General features: G+C 45.5%; 1 protein-coding gene across 1 annotated transcript in view; it reads left to right on the top strand.

Moving 5' to 3' along the window:
- The first annotated feature begins 932 nt into the window (after positions 1–932).
- Positions 933–21,862, top strand: part of LOC139659471 (CREB-binding protein-like) — a 44,313-nt gene continuing 23,383 nt past the window's right edge. The window contains exons 1-6 of the mRNA XM_071537756.1: positions 933–1,812; positions 12,020–12,741; positions 17,368–17,547; positions 17,769–18,024; positions 19,814–19,927; positions 21,435–21,704. Of these exons, the coding sequence (XP_071393857.1) occupies positions 1,725–1,812; positions 12,020–12,741; positions 17,368–17,547; positions 17,769–18,024; positions 19,814–19,927; positions 21,435–21,704 (1,630 nt within the window). The 5' untranslated portion in view covers positions 933–1,724. The remainder of the gene's footprint in view (positions 1,813–12,019; positions 12,742–17,367; positions 17,548–17,768; positions 18,025–19,813; positions 19,928–21,434; positions 21,705–21,862) is intronic.

Raw genomic sequence — 21,862 nt, 5'->3', positions numbered from 1 at the left:
TGAGTGTTGTGATTTCATTTCCTTTTTTTCTTTTCCTTTTTCTCCAGTGATGGAAATCACAAAGCAGAAAATGGCAGAGTGTACAGTCACCTGCACCGTGATTTACAGAGATATGAGATGGGATCAGGTCAAACTGTGTACACACATGGCAGGTTGGCCAGGTGGGGGAAAAGGTCGCTGTATTGGACCCCAACACTGTCAGGAGGGTGTATTTCAGCTGTGGGTTATCTACATTTGCCCAAATATTCAGTATCAGAATTTGACTAAGATAAAATCACCTAATTCTTTGCTTTGGGCATCTATAAATATCAGCATTCAGCAGCAGAGAAAAACAAGCTCTGAATAGATCTAAAGACCAGCCATGAAGATGAAAAAAATCAATTGAGTATGAATTTATGCTCAAAATCAATAACACACAGAAGAGATCACTGTAATGTGATGCCAAAGGAAATCAATTAACTACATGGCCACTGGTTGATTGTGGGCAATGTTATTTTGCTGCAGCTTTCTTCATCTGTAGAGAGGAGTAACATGCAAAAAAAAAAAAGCTTTCTGTTTTGTGTGATGCAGGGAATCAAACCCCAAAGTTTAAAACCCAGATCCTTTGGCTGAAACAATATAGATGTGATATGAGTGTAGGGGAACCATATCTTTATGTAGCATTCTTCACCTGCAGCTAGAAAGGTTTTATGTACCATACCTTTATATCATATGCCTGTAGTCGGTTTTAATAGAACTTATTCCTTAGTTAAGTCCTTATTTTTTATGGTCTATGGTTTAAGCATCTCTGGTGGTGCACTGCCGCCCCTAGTGGCTGACTGGTGTGATGGTTTTACGTAGGGCGTGATTGCGCGGTCCCTCCCCCTCCACAGCCGATCTGGAAAAGAAAAAAAAACTTTTTTGTATCGAAGGAATCAACAGCCGCCATCTTGTCGTGGCTCGGAATTACGATTTCGGTCCAACACTGTTTTTTATTTAGAAATCGAGCATCCTTACCGAGATATGACAGTATCCTTCCCCCGAAAACGAAATCTTATCATCATTTCGGACATATTTTGTGCGAAAAAACGGGAATTGGATCGGTGTTCGTCGGACAGAAAAGCTCCGTATATCTGATTTCCCCTTCAGAGTGCGGCGCTTCAGCCCCTATCGCCGTTCGGAGCAGTATTGTTTACCGTGAGCAAGCGGAGACGAGATCGTGACTTTCGGACAGTTTTGCAAAAATATAGCATTTTTATGCAATTGTGCATTTTTATGGAGCTTCGCACGATTTTTGCATGAAGAAATTTGACGTCACGCAAAATGGGTTCTTTGAACATCTAAAAATAACGACTTTTTCCCCGGAATGCAACAATCCTTCTGATTATATTTGGTTGAAATTTTGACGTTCGATTTTTCATGGGGGATATTTTATTTTGGGTTATTTAACGATAATAATGTGGGTGTTGGGTGTTGGATTATCATGGGGTGAATGGCGGTGGCGAAGCGGGGCGCTATTGCATCTCTTTTGAAAGACACTGACTCTCACTGCAAGGAGTAGCTAACGCTAACTTAGCTGGTAGCAGGCAATTAGCTAGCTATTAGCCAGTTAGCTAACGTTAGCAGGCTACCAGCTTGCTAATGTGCTAACAGGGAAGGTGCAGGTTGACAGAACAACTTTCCTGTCGTAAGATCATCCTATTTATCAACACTTTGTAAGAAACCAGCAAGAAAAGATCACAAGAATGGCTGAAAACCTGCTGGATGTTGGACCTCCCAACTCAAAGCGACCGAAGCTGAATTCACCTGCCCTGTCAGCGTCAGATGGACCAGGTACGTTAACGTTAAAGGCCTCAACACTGTCAGCACCTGTTAGTAACGAATATCGTCAAGTCTTTCACTTGTAACCATGCACTGTATGATTTCGAGCATTAAATTCATTGATCAAACCAAGCAGCATGCCGTAAGGTTATTAGGTCAGCTAACGTAACGTTAGGTGTGCTGAGCGGTTAGCAAAAAGTTTGCTTGGTGGTTGTTGCTATGCTTCCACTGCTGTGTTGTAACGTCAAGTCCATTCTGTGCTGTAGTTACACGTATCTAATGTTACCCAGTGTCGGTTCGCTAAAACCATCTCTGGTCCGCGCCTGACTTTGAAAGCTAACGAGAGTAAACATCTGTCCAGCAAATTGTATAGGTAAGCTAATTGTTTCCCAGAGATCTAGCTATAGAACAAGATTTTGGTGTGAATCACCAAACTAGACTGACAGCTGCTTAGTTATCGACGGCACGACGGAGACACCATGTTACCCTGCAGCCTGATTCCCCTCTACTCAAAACATTGCAAAGTCTAACTTACTTCCAAAACGCATCATCCGACGACCAAATGCCACTTCTCCTGATGGCGTAGTATGCACCATCAGTCTCTGTCTAATACAATATAAATGAATCCCGAGACTGTTGTGCTGGCCTTGCAAAAGCACTTCCACTCATTAGTAGACAAATCATTTTTTCCTTATAACGGTATTTATTCAGGTCTGTATGTAGTGTGTGGATCAAGTGTTAGCTGCAAGCTAGTGCGGGAGAAGGAAACTAACAAACTGTGTTGATACTGAGACCACATTTAGTCAGCAAAGTCTGAAAACATGACTAATAGAGCAAAAACTCAGTCACTTATTGGCCACTGCACTCCTAAGCAAGCTCATTATCAGACAGCCGAAGCTGGATGAGGTAGTACTGCACTTGACTGTACATTATGCATTTATTTGCCAGAGCCGCTGCTCTTCACATTGTACTTTGCACCCCGTTCTGCTGTGACATTTTTCCCTAGAAGCACATGTGCTCCTGAATTGAAAACTGTAGGAGTATATGTAAGAAGTCATATGTTGTATAAGGTAAAAGTGAATGTTAATGCCCATCTGTGTTTGGTATCTCTAGTTGCACATGTGCTTCATTTTTTGTTTTCAAGGAAGAATGAATTCAGTTTTGGGAGCATATGCCAATAAAATGGTAGCTCCGTAGAACCCCTGATGTGCATTGTATTGTTTTTCTTTTACATAAATGTTTAAGTGCAATATATGGATCTGCTGCTAAGCAAATAGTTTCCTCAGGGATATTAATGATGTCTATATTATGTCCCGTGTCCTTCAGTGATTTGCCTGAGTTTGATCTTGCCCAGTACGCAGGTGCAGGAAAAACTGACCGAATGTAGACAATCCCCAACAAAAACAGCAGTCGCAACAACGATGAACTCCCGTCGCACATGGCAGAGGCACCACATGTGTGCAGTGATCAATCACTAAACCCTCCTATCCCATCCTTTATAGTTTTTGGTAGTTACAATTGTGACCTAACGGACCCTGTGGGACAGTGCGGTGCAACACCATCATCAGCAGTAAATTACTGCAAACAAAGAGTCTGCCTGCTCACTGTGGCGACTGTCACGCCTCGAGCTTTTCGTGCAACACCCCTCTGACATTTGGCCGTTGCCTTTTGCAGTGGGGCCTGACTTGGGTTGCACACCCCATTTTGGGGTGTACGGTAGCTAATGTTTTTGGTGCGTGCGTCTACATAAATGTGAGCGGCAAAGCATCTATTTTCCCACTATTGGTTTGGTGTGTTTGGGATTTTTTATGTAGTTGTATTTGGAGGGGGGACCTTTTTTATTGGTGTGACAGAGAGCAAACACGTGCCCCCTCTCTCCTCATTCAGGCCATCTGTCACCCCTGCAGGGTCCTTCTGCCCCCCTCACCCCTCTGTCCACAAATAATCCCCTGGCAGTGTGTGCAGTTTTTAGTATGTCGTCTTGACATTTCAGTTGTAGTATTTCCACTTAGGCTGTGGTGGTAGTTGTAAAATTTCTTCAGCTTTCAAATCCAGAAAACTCTGGTTGCAGATTCAGAGGTGCAGTATGACGGTAGATCACTTTTTAATGATGGTCTGTTCCGTTTATCTCCTCCCCGCTCTCATCCTCAGCTACTGAGATAACTGTAATTTGTTTCTTATTTGTGCTTTTCTTTTGTGATGTGATAAAACTAAACCGTAAGTGTGTTAAAACTAAACCGTTTTGCCACCCTCCCTTTCTGTTAGACCCTAGTATCTTCTATTGCAACTCCATGTGTCAGTCTTGGCCATGGCAGTGAGCTGCTTTGACGAGAGCACCACCACCACCACCCCTCCCCCCAGCCCCCTATTCCCCCTTCATGTGTTCACTTGCCACTGCCCAAATGGCACATTTAAGGCCTACCAGGCAGGCAGTAAGCTCATGACGCAGCCGCTAATGGAGCCATTTATGCTTCTGCCTGCAGGCGAGGAGAAAAACCCTGAGAAAAATGGTGGAGAGGGTGGGAGCAGGGGAGGGATAAGGGGAGATGCAGGGGTGTGTGTGTGTCACCCACCCGCTTACCCCTCCCACAGAAAGCGCTTATGACTGCGTCTTTTTTTTTGCTGGCCGGGTCCGCTGCACAGCCTAATTGGTGGTTTTAAATGCCACTCGCCGCACGCGTCTGAGCTTGTATTTAAGCTTGTTTCCCCTTGTTTTAATCCAATCTGTTCCCATTAGCCAATATTGCTATTTTTGCTGCTCCCACTTGCAGCTGCCTGCCTCTGTATGTAAGACAGAGGATAAGAGGGAAAGAAAATTGCTGAGAAGCGTTGTGGGCTCGTATTTTGTCAGGAAATTGTTACAAATTCTGACGGAAAAAGGGAACTGGATTCTGTACACAGTATTTTTCTGCTCATGTATTTTTTTGTAAAAATCTCTTTGAAAAATGTCAGCTACCCAAATATAAACACTATTCCACCACAGATGTTTTAATGCCTGAAAATCACAATACATCTTTGAGTAATTCACCTCTTGCCGAAAGCAATCTCTTTGCTTTGCTCTCTATCCAAGCTTGAAATGTAGCTTTGCAAGGTCATTAAATCTCTTGCGTTTGTATTTGACTGGATATCTTCACATCTTTATTGGTTGGGATGTGCTCACCCCATCCATTAAATATGTCAACACCTTGTAAAACACATCAGCTCTGGTGGATAGAGGGGTGTGTATATGAGGGAGGAAGTCTGGAGAGGGTGAGAAGGAAGAATGAGGGTATAAAATTAAGGTTTTTGAGAAGTTCACATGAAATGACAAGGATCAGGTGCCCCAAGGAAAAAGTTGGAAAAACAGAGGAATCGATGGCAGAAGTTTTAAAGGGTAAGAGTGAGAGGAAAATTTAAATCTGAAGGGAAAACTAAGATGGAGGAAGAGAGAAGGGAATGATAAGTAAAGCCCAGGAGCCAGAAGATGCTGCGGTTCCCTGACTAGATCCACTACAGGAAGCAGTAGAGATGATTGAGGAGTTCCAGCGGTTACTTGACTACACAAATGGAGTTTGGCTCTATTTATGGGCTGGGAAATTAATTCCAGCCACCAGCTAAATGCTGACAAATTTTGGCAATGACGGGTAGGTTTATCTGCTGTACCAGACACTTAATGCAGGCAACCAGCCCTCGTTTTTAGGTCCTGTTCAAATCTAAAAATGTAGTTGGAGAAAGCGGTTGGCATGTTTTGGGAAACTGGGCACTGTGATTCAGGATCTCTGTTCTGTTATTACTTACAGAGCATTAGGGTTGGGTATCGAGAACTGGTCAGATTGACCGATTGGTCGGAACGAACAACCGATAAGCCCCTGGCCAAATGGTACTGCTGTGGTTCTTAACTGTCTAATTCATTTTAATTTGTTCATAACTTCTCAGGTATTTTCCTTTTATAACAAATGACGTTTTCTAGCTGGCACCTGTGTGTTTCTTCTATTAATGGCCGAAAGGTGAAATCATTAAGTGTGGGTCAACTTTACTAAAGCAGCTGTAAATACAGGTAGAGGCTATTTATCTAAAACCAATGCCAGTGCAAGCTGGCAATAGCAACAATCTTATGAAACACTTGCAACTCCAACATGGTGTTAATTTGAAGCAGTGTGGTGTTTTTGACTGCTTGAGCGAAGTTTCTGCTTTGTTCCTGAGAATTCTGGCTCGTCCTCGTTGAGTCAAGGTAACAGCCTTTTGAAAAAAGTCCAATAATGTGAATTTAGGGAAACAAATTAAATAGCAAGCCAACTTCTTTCCCAGTGGCAGATTTTAAGCGTTCTTAATTTCACTTGTCATATTGCAGCGATTGCTTGCTCTAGTGGATAGGGTTAGTGGGGCGGGGTGGGGTGTTGGCGCTCGGGCCTGACGTTCGGTGCATATTATCTTGTAGTGTGAATGGACCCAAGACTAGCCATTCTGGCCATTTGGCCCGATGTGTGTGGTGGTTTTGAGTCTGGTTGGGCTTGTGTAGTGTGAAGCGCTCCAAGACTGAAATCTGAGAGGGACATTGGCAACAGCGAATGATAGTTTAGCTCAAGGGGGAAGAAAAAGAAAATTAACCAGAAGAGAAGTCACTTTTAATAACAACACCCACTCGCGTAGATATGTTGAGGTCAGCAAGATTCCCAGCTCCACTAGCTCCACTCTGGGTAAGTTACTATAGTATTTAATTTAGAGGAATAATTGCCATATGAAATAGTATAAAATGGCAGCATGCCTGGATCAGCCCAGACAAATTAAATGAAAGAAGTCTGATACATAGTTCCTCAATTCAATTTCATCAATAATGTAATGATGTCACTTCAAAATACATTCGTAAACTGTAGCTTCTGTACCGTATAGCAAGAAATGGTAGAACACCTATTTTGTAATTACAGTGAACTGTTCTGGACAAAGGGGAAAACGTTCTTGAATGACAGAAGCGGGTTGTGTGTGAATCCCTCGTCTTCATGTGTGACGCTCATCTTTGTCCTGTCACATAATGTGAACAGCTTCGCAACCAGATGGCAAGCAGACCAGTCGTTCAGTCTGAGCTGCCCCCGTCGGACAAGTCTTGAACAGTGCTATAGTCTGACCTAAGCTTCGCAAACACGCTACATACATAAGCGGAGTGGAATAGAGTGTTGGTATTGATAAGCGGTATCAACAATGGTATCGGTATCAAATCCTAACAATTAGGGATGCACTGATATATCGGCAGACTAACGGTATCGACTGATATTGGCCCAATATTATTTTTACTGCTGATATTTGGCCCGATTTGTGGAATTTTATATTTTCATTTTTGTGACCTTTTTTCCTAGGAGTATATCAATTAATACAACTGTCAAATTAGCAACAGAATACAACTAATATGGTCTATTGTTTAAAAGCCGCTTAGTAAAACCACTTAATTATCTTAAGATGGGCATGTCTGAAAAGCTTAACTTGTTTTGCATCTGCCAGTAGAGATTCTTACTAAACTGCGTATCGGTATCGGCCTCAAAAAACATATAGGTGCATGCCTACTAACGATAATCAGCCTTGGAGAGCGCTCAGTCTTTCTACACGTGTGGCCTAAATGAACAGACTCTTAATGCAGGTCTTCCCTCAGGGCCTGAGAACGAGCCTGTTTGTCTGCAGACCAGACTAACTCATGTTGGCTGGTTGGTAGCATTGGTTTTCCCTCCAGATTATTTCTGCTGACTGCCTAGCAGCTGCTGGCAAGATGAATATTTTCTGCTCTCTTAATAACTCTCTGTCGAGAAATGGGCAAGATTGGTTCTTGGATGTTTCAGAGATGGCCTGATGATTCACTTGTTTACAAATTTAGTACTTTAGGGTTAGGCCTTTTGTGTACTTTTCCAGAGCAATCATGATTAGTCAGTGTTATAATTTGTAGAGCTTAATTCAGAATTGGCTATATCCCCTTTTCCGAAATCTTTTTTGCCCCCACCTTTTTCCATTGTCCTATTTCTTTAACAGGCATACTCAAGAGTGTTATTCCCCACAGCGAGAAACCTTAAAGTTTTGTTGAAAGAGCTGTGATGGATGACATTCCCAGCGCTAAGTGGTTTGCTTGCCCCCCTGCTGTGATGCTGAACAGCAAGTGAAAGCCCAAGCAGCCAGGCGGGCGTGCTGCACCTGTCCCACTCAGGCCAGACACTAGGCCTTGGGGCAAGATGACAGACAGCCGCAGTCTGGACCACTGCTGGGGTTACCAAAGCTGCTGCTGCTGCGGCTATTTATAGCCTCTAACTCCCAGACGGGAGCCACAGGGGATAGAGCAGGAAAGAGAGTAGAGGAGCAGAGAGCAGTGTGGCCTCTGGGAATGGTGGGGCAGGGAGTTGAGGAGGAGAAGTGGGTGAAGGAGCATATGAAGGGAGGAAGGAAAGGAAACTGAGCATGGAAGAGGGGAAAGTAAAGAAAGGAGGCTGCAAGGTGAGATCAGTAGCACCCTCTTTCTGTCTCCTTTCCCCCTCCTCCCTCCTCCCATGGAGCCCCCCGACTGCATGGCGCTACCAAACCCAAACATTGCTTTGCATTTTGATCTCCAGCCAAGGACCTTGGGGGCAAGGTCGTAGAAAGTGTGTTTGTGTCCGTTTAGAAAACATGTGTTTGAAATGAACGCTGTTGCTTTGTGAAAGAACATCCATGCGGCCGCTGGTTTAGTTGAGAGGCGGGGGTGAGAGGAGCAAGTGAGGGAAGACGGATGGTCCCCTCTGCCCCAGCCAAGCTTCCTCCACATGGAGCACCTGCTTGCCTGATGCCAGGGAGAGACAGCGGGGCAGCGCAGCAGAGCTGGAAGGCTGTGTTTACTCAGGGAAGTGCGCAGGCCAAGTGGCCTCATCAAAGGCTGGATCCTGCCTGAATCTCAATGAAGACGTCCAGCAGCAGCAGACGGCAGACGAGGGAAACCGCTTCTCTCTGCCTGCTCTGTTCTGTCCTCTCCCATCCCACAGCAGTCAGAACAGGACAGCCGCATTCAACTTAAAGGAGGACACCGTTTGGGTTATATGTAGGGCAGAAAACTTAGTTTTTTGCTTGTTGGTTACAGTTGCAGGTACATCTTAAAATTCACTGCTTTACCAGCCAGCTGGATTTTTATAGTGGAATCAGAGCTTGACATCATGGTTGGCTACCTGCCAAAGTAGCCAAACTTACCAGTCAGAGCCAAAATTAATTAGCATGAGGCTGGTGTTAATTTCCTGACGTGGTTCTTCTTTATCTTTCAACTTCGAAAAACTGACTGAAGACAGAGTGAGCCAATCCAAAACACATAGTTGACTTTGATAGATTAAGGAATTCTGAGTTAGGAATGGTTTCTTTTCCTGACTTGCTAATTACAGTCTAATTAGTGATTTAATTGTCTTTTGGTGTCAGTCAGAAATTCCCAATTCTGCTTAGCTGTTTCATGCCAGACAATTAACACTCCCCAATGGGCATGCACACACACCTACCTCCCATCTTTCTTGTCGTCTTAATCACTTCATCTGCCTCAAACAAACTGCAGCTCCCAGGACTGTCTGCGTTACGCTCACACTTCCGGATGGTGTGACACAAATATTCCTCCCTCACCCCCTCCTCGGCCCAGCAGGAACCCTTGAGTGCTGTTGGATTCTCACTGCTGTCACACTGTGTTTGTCAGCCAGCAGCGCCGCTCCCGTTTATCACTCTGCGTCTTGTTTCTCTCTTATGCTGCAGGGAGAGGGCACGATGCAGCACCAGTTAGCATGTTGGCTCATTAGTGTCCCATAATTGGAAATGTTGGGAAGCATTTATGCTGGGAAGGAGGGTCAGCTGAGGAGTAAATGAGAGGATATTTTCTGTGTTCAGGGGAGGGGGGCTCCTATTTATGTGTGGAGAATTATGAGCTGAGATGCCAGCAGCAAATGGAGGAAATACAAATGCTTACCACTGACTGTATCTTGTGCGGTTTTCCATTGTAGGTGTTTGAATTTTCTGAGATTGATAGTCAGAAATATCTATATGAAAATATCAAGTACCATGTACTGCTTGCTAAATATACCCGCATAACAATTACATATAGGGATGTGTAGATATTTATTTTTTTTGTTTCCGATACTGATGAGGTGCTTGTTTATGGCAAATACTTTTTTTGCATAAATTGCATTTAGAAATGGATTGGAAGTTGATTGAGCAACCTGTAGCCGATACTAGAGATGCACCGATTGCAATTTTCTTGGCCGATTCCGACTTCCGATTTTTTAAAAGTCTGACCTGCCGATTCCGATTTAGGCCGATTCCGATTTTCTTTCTAAGAACTATAATTGACAGCACACACAAACATTTTTGTAACTTTTCTTTAATGGAAAATTAAAATTCAATTGTATGTTCATAATAAAACATTGACTATTAATAACTTACATTTTCTCCAAAACTGCACCAGGTTACAGGACCTTCTCTCACTCTCACTCAAACAAATCTCAAAATAAAAAAGTGCTCCAGGTTACTGGACAGAGCTTTTTTTGAACAAATAAAATCCAAATGAAAATGAATTGCAGTATATCCCACTTAATACTTTCCCGAAAGAAAACAGGTGCAACAGATCTATATAACAACACACAGACTATTACTATTAGGCTATGGACTATTATACAACAGGTAGTTCCGACCAAGCAATCTGATTGGTCAACTAGACATTTAGAACGTGATCAAATCAGCATGACAGCACACCTAGCCGTGCTCATCACTAAATATTACTCCGCCATATTATCATACAATATATTTAAATATAAGCTACGCTAACTCTGTTCAGCCTTGATGTTACCAGACGCTCTGCATCCTCCATCAGCTGTGCCGGTGAGTCGGTGACACGGCGCTACTAGCTTAAAAATACATGTGAAGTTCGCGGACATAGTAGCTAAATCTGTCCATGGAAAAATTATTTTTTTCAGCAGATATCTTAGTTACAACAAGATTGAGCTAGCAAGGCAGATTTGTGTTTATATGTGTGGTATTTATTCAGTTTGGGAAATCCCGCGATCTCTAGAAAGCATTAGCTCAAGTTGGCTGGCTGACTCAACAGGGAGTAGAAATCGTCTCTGTTGCTAGGTCGTTACTAAGGCTCCGCCTACTTGCTGGAGTAGTAAACCAGGTTCCATTACATAGGAGTCTACTGACGTGACTGATTGTTTTCCAGTTATTAGTCAGACCCCATGTATTTCCAGGGAAACGGAGATAACACTAGCAAAACGTTTTTTATTTTGAGAGCGAATTGCCCCACAATATGAATACATTTTGTTTGTATCTTTTATTTTGTTGGTAACTGTTGTATAATCGCAATATTACACTCGAGGGTGTGCGTTACCGTCATTATTGGCAGCGCCTCGGTCCGTAAGCATCACGGTAACGCACACCCTCTCGTGTAATATTGCTTAATTACAGCGGAGTTTTTACCGTTGTCTTAAATTTGACCGACACAGAATCGGATATATGAGACTGATCGGCCGGTCACCGGTCATGGCCGATCAGCTGAAAACCGGCCGATTCCGGTCACCGGCCGATCGATCGGTGCATCTCTAGCCGACACCTCAAAATTCTCCTGGATAGGCTCCAATTCTGATACTGGATATCGTGCCTCCCTAATTACAAACAATCCCGAAATTATTTACCATTAAATGTGACAGTATAGTAGAAATTAAATCAATCAAACTGCTGTCGAACACGGCACTGCAAGCAAATGTCTGCACACTCACTGCGACTTGAGGCCTGTTTGTTTAATGACACTCCACGCCAGATGGAGTCTTTATAGTCTCTGCTTGTGCGATCATACAAGTGCACATATCCTCTCACAACTTCAGCGAGTCTAGCCTCGCACCAATTCATCTTGGAAATGAGCAGAGGATAGAGGAACATGATGTAAATAACGGAAATAAACCGGAAAAGCATGGCCAACCAATCATGTAACATTGTTGACCAATTACAGTCAATGGTGTATTGGGTGGCAGTGAACGAAAGTGTGAAAATTTTCACTAGTTCAGCTGGCGAGCCTGTGCACACAGCGGCAATGAAAGCCAATACAACACAAACCAACCATTTTGCCTGTGCGAACACGGCAAATTTCTATTTTGTTTCTACTACACTGCCAACTTAACAGTCTCCCTCCATTTCTCCTTCTCCTCCCCCTTTCCCCTACCACTTCATCCTCCACTCTCCTGCTCCTCTTCCCTCCTTCCTTCTCTCCCAATAGATCTGGGGTCTCTGTCCTGGGATGATTTGGAGAACGACCTTCCAGATGAGCTGATCCCTAACGGAGGAGACCTGGGCCTGATGGGCGGGATGCCCTCCAATGGCGGCTCTGCACCTGGTGCTGGCGGGCCGGGTGGCACCCCAGCAGGCCTTGGCGGAGGTGGTGGCACCACCATCGTTCCGGACGCAGCCGCCAAGCACAAGCAGCTCTCGGAGCTCCTTCGAGCCGGTAGCACCTCCAGCCTCACAGGCGCAGGGCTGAACTCAGCCAGCCCTCAGCCGGGTGGCATGGGGGCCCAGCTGGGCGCGCCACTGGGGAAGAGCCCCCTGGGCCAGGGCTCCCCAAACAACCACCCGTCCCCCCAGGCCCAGAAAGCAGGAACACCCACTGGAGTAGCAGGGCAGAACAACGGCAACAACACAGCAACTATGGGCTTCAACCAGGCGATGATTAACAATAGCCAGGGCCATGCCGGGCTCCTGGCCCAGGGGGGGCAGCCCCAGCCCGGCCAAGTGATGAATGGCGGCCTGGGACCGGGGGCCGGGAGAGGCCGGGGAGCTGGGGTGGCAGGCATGCAGTACCAGGGACCGACCATGCAGGGGGCAGCGCCGGGCCCTGGAGGAGCAGGGAGTGCGTTGGCAGAGACACTCACCCAAGGGGGGCAGCAGATGGGAGCTCATGCCACCCTCAGTGCAGCTCAGCAGGCAGGCAACATGAACAAGGTGAGTCACACCCCCATTCACATTCACCATCCGGTCATGTAAAGTCTGTGTGTGAGTCTTGCGCTCAGACGAGAGCCATATGTATAGAGGCACGCATTGGAACCGTCATTGGCACTCATTCATTATTTGTACATAAATTAAGATTTATGTAATTCATGGCTTGTGAGGATAGGGGGTGGGTGGAAATAACGTGTTTGACATTGGACACAAATGGATATTCTTTGAAACTGAGCCATTTGGAAGGACACAGACTCTTGACAGAAACCCTCCATGTGCTTGATGATGTGTGTGTGTGTGTGCTTGTGTGTTTGTGTGTTGGTGCCCTTGTCTGCACAATGTAGCTCGATTTTTGAATGCACTTGTGCGGCTCGTATGTGATACTTGCCAGTGCTTGGCTTTATGTGGCTCTTAATTGGCCAGTTAATGAGAGCGGAGATGTTCCATGGTCGACCATAAAACTGCCGAGGCTTTGTTTCAAATGGCTTGATATATTCACTGCAGCAGCCCTCCAAGGCCTTGGAGAACAACAATAAAGAGCTTTATCAAAGCCTTTCGCACTCCAAGTTGCTCTTTTATTTGTCTGTGCATGTTGTGTATGCATCCGCATCTACATAGCAAACTCATTGTGTCATTGGCACTAGCATGGTCTTTTCTCTCATTTTCATTGCTTAGACTCAGTTTAGAAATGAAATGGACACACTCCACACTTGGCAGCTCTGCCCTAATCTTTGGCAAGGAGCTGATATTGACACTATTGTCAACTGCTCAGTCATTGTCAAGATCAGTCCAGGGATTTTAATGTGTGTGTGTGAAAGAGAGCGTGTGTGTATATATAGTGTCATGGACTGTTTACCTAAGCTTGCCACCAGTGTGGTTTCACAGGAAATCAGTAGGAAGCCATCTATTCTGCTGGCAACACACTGAAGCCGTCTGTAACCACAACACAGACAAACACTGCTAGCTGCTGAGAGTGGACAGGGGAGACAGGGGAGACAGTGAATGTGTCCGTGTTGAGATTTATTGTCAGCGAGAACAGGTGCACATCCTTTAACCACAACAGAGAGATGAAGATCTGATGTAAAAGTATCAACAACGTGGGGACTATCATAATTTGTCTGAAAAAGGAAGGCTTGGTCTATGTGCGTTGTAATCTCAGCCAGTCTGCTGTGATTATCATGTCACCAACAGCTCCAGAGGAGCAAGCTGAGGGGCGAACGCCACTAGACCCAGTCTTTGTCATGCTGTGTGTGGCTTCCTCTATTGTGCTTTAAGTGCAAGTTGTAAATCTCTTTCTGGGCATGTGTGTGTGAGAGACTGCCGTCAGTCTTTCCCGCCCCCACAGTTCATTTGTTATTGTGTGAGTGTGAACCCTCCCCTCTCTTTCTCTGGCTCGTTGGCTGGCTATTTGCCCTGTCAGTCACTTGGGGAAAGGCAGGTATTGTAAACCACTTAATCAGTTAGAATGACAGAGGGCGAGCGCGATGAGAGAGAAGGAGGGAGGGTAGTTTGGCTGAATGCACTCGGTCCCTCCCCAGTCTGGCCTGGCAGTGGAGTGGTGAGATGATCGCTGGCAACTGTGCTGCCTGGCGCTGTGTGGAGTGTGTCAGCGAGTAGGGGACTGAATGGGAGAACGGAGTGGAGGGGCGCGTGTGTATGTGTGTCCGCCCGCTCAGCTGTGTTGAAAGGCTGCCAGTCTCTGGTTGTCTCAGCTGGGTCTTTTTTATCTGGTTTGTTGGAGTGGTGTCAACAGCCTGGGGGGACACTGCCTGGCCAGGCATGGCTGAGTCTGGTCTGCTCTGCCAGCAGCTCAGGGGATGAGAGTGCAGCCATGAGTAGATCAATGTGTAGAGCATGGCAGGAACAGGGATTTTATTCGCACTGGGGCCACCCGTGTTAAATATGTATGCAGTCATGGTATTGTAAGGCACTTTGGATTAAAATGTCAACCAAAAGGAGGGCGGGATTTGAAGGGCAGGAAACGGAGCAGAAAGGGAAGATGGGATCAGATTGCCAGGGCAAAATGGGAAGAAAGAAGCAACTTTAAAGGATAAGGCTGGTGTTTTTTAATGCATTGCTTACCGTCAACAAATCTTATGAAAATAACAAAATCAGCAATCAGGTCTCGTCCATGTAGCCGGTGCCCAATGAAGCCATGTCCCAGCAGCCATAGAACTCCATTGTATTAAAAAAACGATTAAAAACACGCCAAAGAGCCATGCTGCTGCTCGATGCACCGGGCCAGCCGACTTTTTCCTCAAACAACTTAATAAGCCAGCTGTAAACACTTTGCGATCTCAGGAAAGTAGTTCCGTAGCACCGGAAATAGTCCCCGGCGTAATGAAGAATTTGTTTCCATTTGAATTTGATTTGGTAATAACTACAACAGCCTGACTTTTCGTGGTAACAGTTAGGCCTAGCGATTTTTTAAATTCAAACTATGTCTTTGTGAGCTGTATTTCAAGGTTTTTAGCTTACAATTGGAGCCAATGACTTCCAGGTTGACGGCTAAGAACGGTACGTGTGAAGTCAGAAAGAAACGGGAGTAGAGCAAAGGCATTGTTGATTTTGTTATTTTCATAGGATTTGTTGACGGTAAGCAATGCATTAAAAAACACCGGCCTTATCCTTTAAGTGTTTCTGATTTGTTGTCAGTGCAGGAAACTATTTTTCTCCACAGACTACACTAGGGATGGGTACTGAAATTTGGTACATTAGAGATACTGGCCAAATTACTAAAGATTTGAAAAATTCTGTACCAATTTTCGGTTCCAATGACATTAAATAATGAACACACAATGCGTCTACTTGTTTCTGTGCTCTGAATTTGGAAAAATGGGAAACCAAAAAGATAATATGTAGTTATACCATGTGGTATCCTAGAAGCTAATATTGGTCTGCTTGTCTCGAGCACTACTGGCATACAAATACACTACTGTTCATCTGAAAAGATGAACAAATGGTCTAAGCAGATGATCACATAGCAAAATGTAACACGTGCGGCTTGTAAGCAAGGCTATATGTCAAATTTATGAAAAACGTGCAAACGCACAGAATGAACTTGAATCAATGTACAGTCTTGGAATGCATTAGAATAAGGGACCCAGCTAGCACTTGGAGTGTGACAACAACATCACAGCTTGAGCCTCGCTATCAGCTGACACCTACACCATCCTCCTCATCTGCTCCTCGTTCGCCAAGTGGAGACAGGAACTAGAATAATGCGATTGCTGGTCAACTGTTAAACCTACTTAGCTGTTAGCAGGTACCGAATGAATTGGTACCAGAACCAAAATAAGGAACTCGAACCCAAACCAAAACTGAAAAATGTCAGAACGATAACCTAGGATACACTGGCTGTTAATCTCAAACATTTGCAATTTTCTCCTATCTACCAATGAACAAGTTTTGGAAAATAGGACTGCTGAGTGATTACCTATCAAAATGGCTAATAGAGTAGACAAACTTGCCACTGATGGCCAAAATTGACCAGCATTTGGCTGGTGGCTGGTATTAAGTTGCCAGCCAGTTTATTGTAATGTGAGTGGGTAGTTGGACAGCGTTGGAAAAAGGAACAGTGCTTTTTCCTCTGATTTCTCTGGTTGCATCCTCCACTCCTCTGAGGTTGAGATGATCAGAGGAGGAGAAAAAGCTGGAAGGATTTCTGTAGGCAAGGGGTGGAGAAGTCCATCCTGCCAATAGCTGGTGTCATGCTGAGCTGTCATGGTGCCACAGCATCAGTGGGCTGGGCTGGACCGAACTGGGCAGAGCTATCCTGGCACAACTTCATTGGCAGGCCATATAAGGGGGTCTTGTCGTGACAAATCGGCATTGAGATGGAGGCAGAACTCTGTTGGCATGTTGGTGCTATTTGACAAATTTAGCTGAGTAGTCACAACAAAGTAAATAATACCTAACATCTTACTTTGTGCCGTCGGCTTTATATGCATCTTTTCACCTTGAGAAAGGAAGTGTATTGTTTGTCCCGCCCTGCTCACCCACAGCCGGTCAGGGTCATGCCACAGCACTCATTTTGATTGTCTACTTTGAAATGGAATTCAGGCTGAGGCAACGGCATCTGTGAAGCCATCACAGATGCTGCAGAAGCAGACAAATGAGCACAGCCAGTCTGCAATAAAAAAGCAATGCCGAGGTTCTCCACGTTTTTGAATGGGTTTCAAAATGGGCTTTCGATTTTTACTGCTTTCCGCCATTGTTGTTGTTGCTATGAGTTCCCTGCTCTGTGGCTGCTATTCCCATCTTGACACCCCCACCTCAACTCACTGCTGACCACACCAACAGTAAAGGTATAGGCCTAAAAACATCTAAACATCATTGAAAAGTCAGCCGCAGGCAAACGAGGGGGCGACTCAGGCATGCATACACATGGTCACAAACAGTAATTTATAACACATTCTATTAATTTATTATTTTATGTTAAAATTGCATACTGTTGCTTTAACCTCATTCATTGAAGTGCATTTTATTGTGATGGTACTCATTTTTAGTGTTGCATTGATATGTACTCCTGCTTTTATCAAGAATCTCGCTTTTTGGAAATTTTTGGAATTCCATTAACTGATTTTTTTTTTTATCCCTTCTCTCTCGTCTGTCTGTTGGTGTTTCCAGATGGGCCTGGGCAGTAATGGGGGTCCGTTTGGGGCGCAGGCTTATGGTCAGGGTGCAGCGGGGTCGGGCCAGCAGCTCAACCCCCAGCAGCAGCTCCAGAACAAGGCTGCCCTCGCCAACAGCCTGCCGCCCTTCCCCAGTGAGCTCAAAGGGGCCGCCGTCACTAGCGTGCCAAACATGGTTAGTACACATTAATTCGCTGTCCTCTTATTAATTATGTTCTATTCAATGAAGAACAGACTTGATTTATAGAAAAGGATTTGCTGGAAACCGTTGACATTTTATCGTGTTCACATATAAGTGCTGACCTGAATTTGTCTCTTTAGAACCAAAGAAACCAAGGATGACTCATCTCAACTTGGACATTTCTTTGTCTGTCTTCTTCTTCCTCCCCCATGCAGCAGTCCCAGCAGCAGGCGGCCATGTTGCCCCTGGCTGGCGGCGGTGGCGTGGCGGTGCCGGCGGCGGGCCCCACGGCCGACCCAGAGAAGCGCAAGCTGATCCAGCAGCAGCTGGTCCTGCTGCTCCACGCACACAAGTGCCAGCGGCGGGAGCAGGCCAACGGGGAGGTGAGGGCCTGCGCCCTGCCCCACTGCCGCACCATGAAGAACGTCCTCAACCACATGACCCACTGCCAGGCCGGCAAGTCCTGCCAGGGTGAGTTGGAGCTCCGGCGTTTGAAACTGTCAAATGAACCTGATGATTTCCAGGTATTGAAAAGTTTGGACATTGGACAAAATGGTTAGAAAAGAAAGGGGAAAAATACTGTTCCTCAGTCCTGACACGCGACTGCACATTTTGTGTTGTTGCAGACCCGCTGTCATTTCACATGTTGTAATATTTCTTGCTGTGAAGAATTGTTAGCTATAGAAAAGTGTTACCCTTTGTGAATTGCTAGCCTTCTTGTCTTGTCTCTTTGATACATAGGTTGCACGTTGCTCATTCAGTGGTTTGTAATTGCTCATGTGTAATAGCGCTTGATATTCCACACTGGGACTTAATAAAACCGTGATATATGATTATGTACAATTAATTGTGCAGCCTTATCTCCCATCTTGGGTCACTCCTTTATTTACATCCCTCCATCCCTTCATTCGTCTTGCCTGGTCTCCTTGGTGAGGCCAGTCGCACAGCCAGGGCCAGGCGCTCTAGCATACGCTCCCCTTCACTCCTCGTTGGTCACGCCACGTGTCTCGCCCTAATCCAGACACGGCACAGGGGGATTTCCATCCATTTACAAAGCACAACACTGCTCACCCACCTGCCTGCCAGCCTGCCATTCTAGCTGGATAACTCTGCTGCCCCTCCCTCTCCTATTTCTTTTCTTGGGGTGGCTGTACAGTGTTTGTTTTCTGTCTGCTAACTTCCCTGGCTCTTGAACCTCAGCCCCCATCACGCTCCTTCCTGTGTCAGTACCAGCATTGCTCTAATGAAAAATTCCCCTCAAGCCACTCTCATTTATATTTGGCTCCATCTATCGCGCTGCTCTTGGACTTGAATACTTAAGTTGACTTTCAAGCCAGACACACTCATAGGCCAAGGTGTGTAAGTGTGTAGGAGTCTGTGTCTCGTGTGCTTTTTGCTGGCCAACTCATTTCCTCTTGCTCAGGATGTCTTCATCTCACTGCAACCTAAATAACCGGGCAGCAAGACTTTGTTCCTCAACTAGCAGTTATCGCCCCTAAGATTTTAGACTAATCTGCATTCAATTGAAGATTTGGTTCATTTTCACCTGAGGGAGCCTGGAGTCTGCAGTATCACTAGTGCTTAGTTTGGCTCGGGAGCTAAATCTGAGGCCTGCTCTTTGGTTATCACTGAATACTGAATGCGCAAAAAGCCACCAACATTATAGGCCTGCTGAAGTGTTTGAGTCTTAGCCAAAAGTGTTGGCGTATTGACAAAGATAATACAGTTTAATTGCATTTATTCATGCATGGCCCTCAAAGCTTGAAGGCATGGCGTAATTGTCCTCTTGCACATGAGCAGCTCTCAGTGGTGCCAGGCAGCCAGCAGGGCCTAGTCTAGCCAGGTTGCGATTTCTTGTTAGATTAGCTGCTAGCACGTTAGCCTGGCCACAGCTGAGATGAGGCGACTCGAGCTGTCCAATCACGCACCAGGAACATACGTTTTAGGTTCTCTTTCCTCTCGTCCAAACGTACAACCTTCCAAGACTGGAAATTGGTGCGTTGTGCCGAACCTGAGATCTTTGACTTTGGGGCAGACAAATGTCTGTCTTAAGTTTCTTTCATTTGTTCTTTTTCTCTCCATCTAGCTAATGTCCCTTTAGCATTTTTCTGTTGAGAAGAGCCCAAGTCTCTTGTATACCCCAAGGCCTTTATTTCCAATCTCATGTTTGCATTTTATTTTCATATAGCCCTATAAATTCTAATCCCCGATGGTGTCTCTCTCTCTCTCTCCCTCTCTCCCTCCCTCTCTCTCTCTCCAGTGGCTCACTGTGCATCGTCCAGACAGATCATCTCCCACTGGAAGAATTGCACGCGACATGACTGCCCCGTCTGCCTGCCGCTGAAGAACGCCAGCGACAAGCGCACCCAGCAGCGTGAGTGTAACCTATGGCCCTGACCCTGACCCAGGATCGCTTAGCCATTGTAAAGTCGGCCCTCTTTAATAGAGAGATCAAATGCAAGGCTGAACTTGTGCCATTGACTTGGATAGGCGAGTTTTATAGAAATCCAGACACGGAAAGTTCTGGGTTCAGCTCACAGATCCACAGTCTTTACCTTTAGGGGATATCATGTATTGAGTCACAGCTTTGGAAAGAAGTTAACTTGTGTACTTCCTAATGTCATTCTAACTAAAGCATGAAACCAGCCGAAGATGTTTGTGTGTAGAATAGGCGTATGCATATTGCCGTGCCGAGTGCAAACCCCACCAGTCAGGCAATTTATTTCTAGCTCTGTGCTCCTCCACGTTGACTAAAAGAGCTCGATGAGCAAGAGTGGAGTCCCGCTGGGCTTGTAATCTGACACACAGGAGGGATGGGAGGGAGAAAGGAGGGGGATGGAAGAGGGAAGGGGGATGGAGGAGGGAGGGGACGGAGAGCGTGTGCTAGAAGAGTCCCGCTGAGCCATTGGCTGTTGAGCTGGTGGCTGCTACTCCCCACTGGAGCAGAGCTGAGTTTGACAGCCTCTCTGCCTCGTACAAACCACTGCTTTCTTCACACTTTCTTTCTTGCTTGCTCTCTCTTTCACTTTTGTCATCAGATCACAGTTTCTCTCTTCTTTTCTCTAATCCCTCCCCATCTCCCCCATCATTTTGATCTTCCAATTTCCCAGTCTGTTATTTCTCTGAATTACTTACATTAGTTAATTTTGCGCTGTCTTTCCAATTTTCCCTCCTCGTCACTTGTTTTTTTCTTTACCTCGCCACGCTGCTCAGCATCTTTCATCACTATGAGCGTTCCAGTGTTGGTTTGTCCTTGTTTGGCTTGCATGTTGGAGAGTACAATGCCACGACTTGTGCTCTCTCCTGCCAACGCAAACAGCACGCAGAATTTCTTTGTTCTGCCTCCTCCGATTTTTGTCTTTACACATACCGAGTGCTTTTTTGGCCTGACCGAGACCTGAACCCAGAATAATATGCTAATGTTCTGTCCCCTGAAGGGATTTATGCATTTCTTCAGTTTTCTGGCGTTTAAAGCATTTAGCCTTAGATTAATGTTCTCACTGCTTCACACTGCTATCCTTTTGACTCAACTTTTCAAAGTTCAAGGTGTGTGTGCATGTGTGTGTATGTCTTGTTATTCTCCCTTTACACTGTATATGCAGTCCTTTTGTCTTTGTACCTGGTTTCCCTATATACTGTAAGAACTTTGTGTTTCTGCACCGTTTCCACCAAAACAAATTGCTTTACATTTTAATGGGCTTGGCATATAGCATCTACATTTTCGGTTTTTAGCTGGTGCTCTTACGTAGAGCAACTTAATTTGAGTGCAGTAGTAGAATAAGCTTAATCTCCTAGATGGTTAACATTACAAGCAACCAACAGTAAGGCGAATATGATGGTGTTGGAGTGTTTTGATCCGACTGCTCCATTTCTCTCTCCAGCCATGCTGAGCTCCCCCAACACGGGCCTCCAGAACCCCATGTCCTCAGTAGGCACGGGCCAACCCAGCGCCCCCACCATCAACACATCGACCCCCATAGACCCCAGCTCCATGCAGAGGGCCTACGCAGCGCTTGGGCTGCCGTACAGCAGCCAGGCCCCTGGGCAGGCCCAGGCCCAGCAGGCCCCGGGGTCCGGGCAGACTCCGGCCGCACAGAATGCACAGGCCCAACAGCAGCTTCCGCAGCAGATGAGACCCATCAATGCACTTGGTAAAGACTGATTTTATTGCAGTGATTCAATCAAAGTTGCACTGTGTTCAGGGTTAGGGTTCAAACTCTTTAAGTCGATACAGTAAGGTCCGGAAAATGTTAAGAAATTTAAACAGTATTTAAGATGTGCGTTTGTGTTGTAATGTCAAATCTTTTCA

This window comes from Centroberyx affinis, unplaced genomic scaffold (genome assembly GCF_046629955.1).
Source record: "Centroberyx affinis isolate AG114_WGS23_722 - 3 ecotype Tasmania unplaced genomic scaffold, CSIRO-AGI_Caff_v1 ptg003119l_1, whole genome shotgun sequence".
Taxonomy (NCBI): domain Eukaryota; kingdom Metazoa; phylum Chordata; class Actinopteri; order Beryciformes; family Berycidae; genus Centroberyx; species Centroberyx affinis.
Note: the sequence above shows the minus strand (reverse complement) of the source record. Positions and strands in the feature narration are given on the sequence as shown.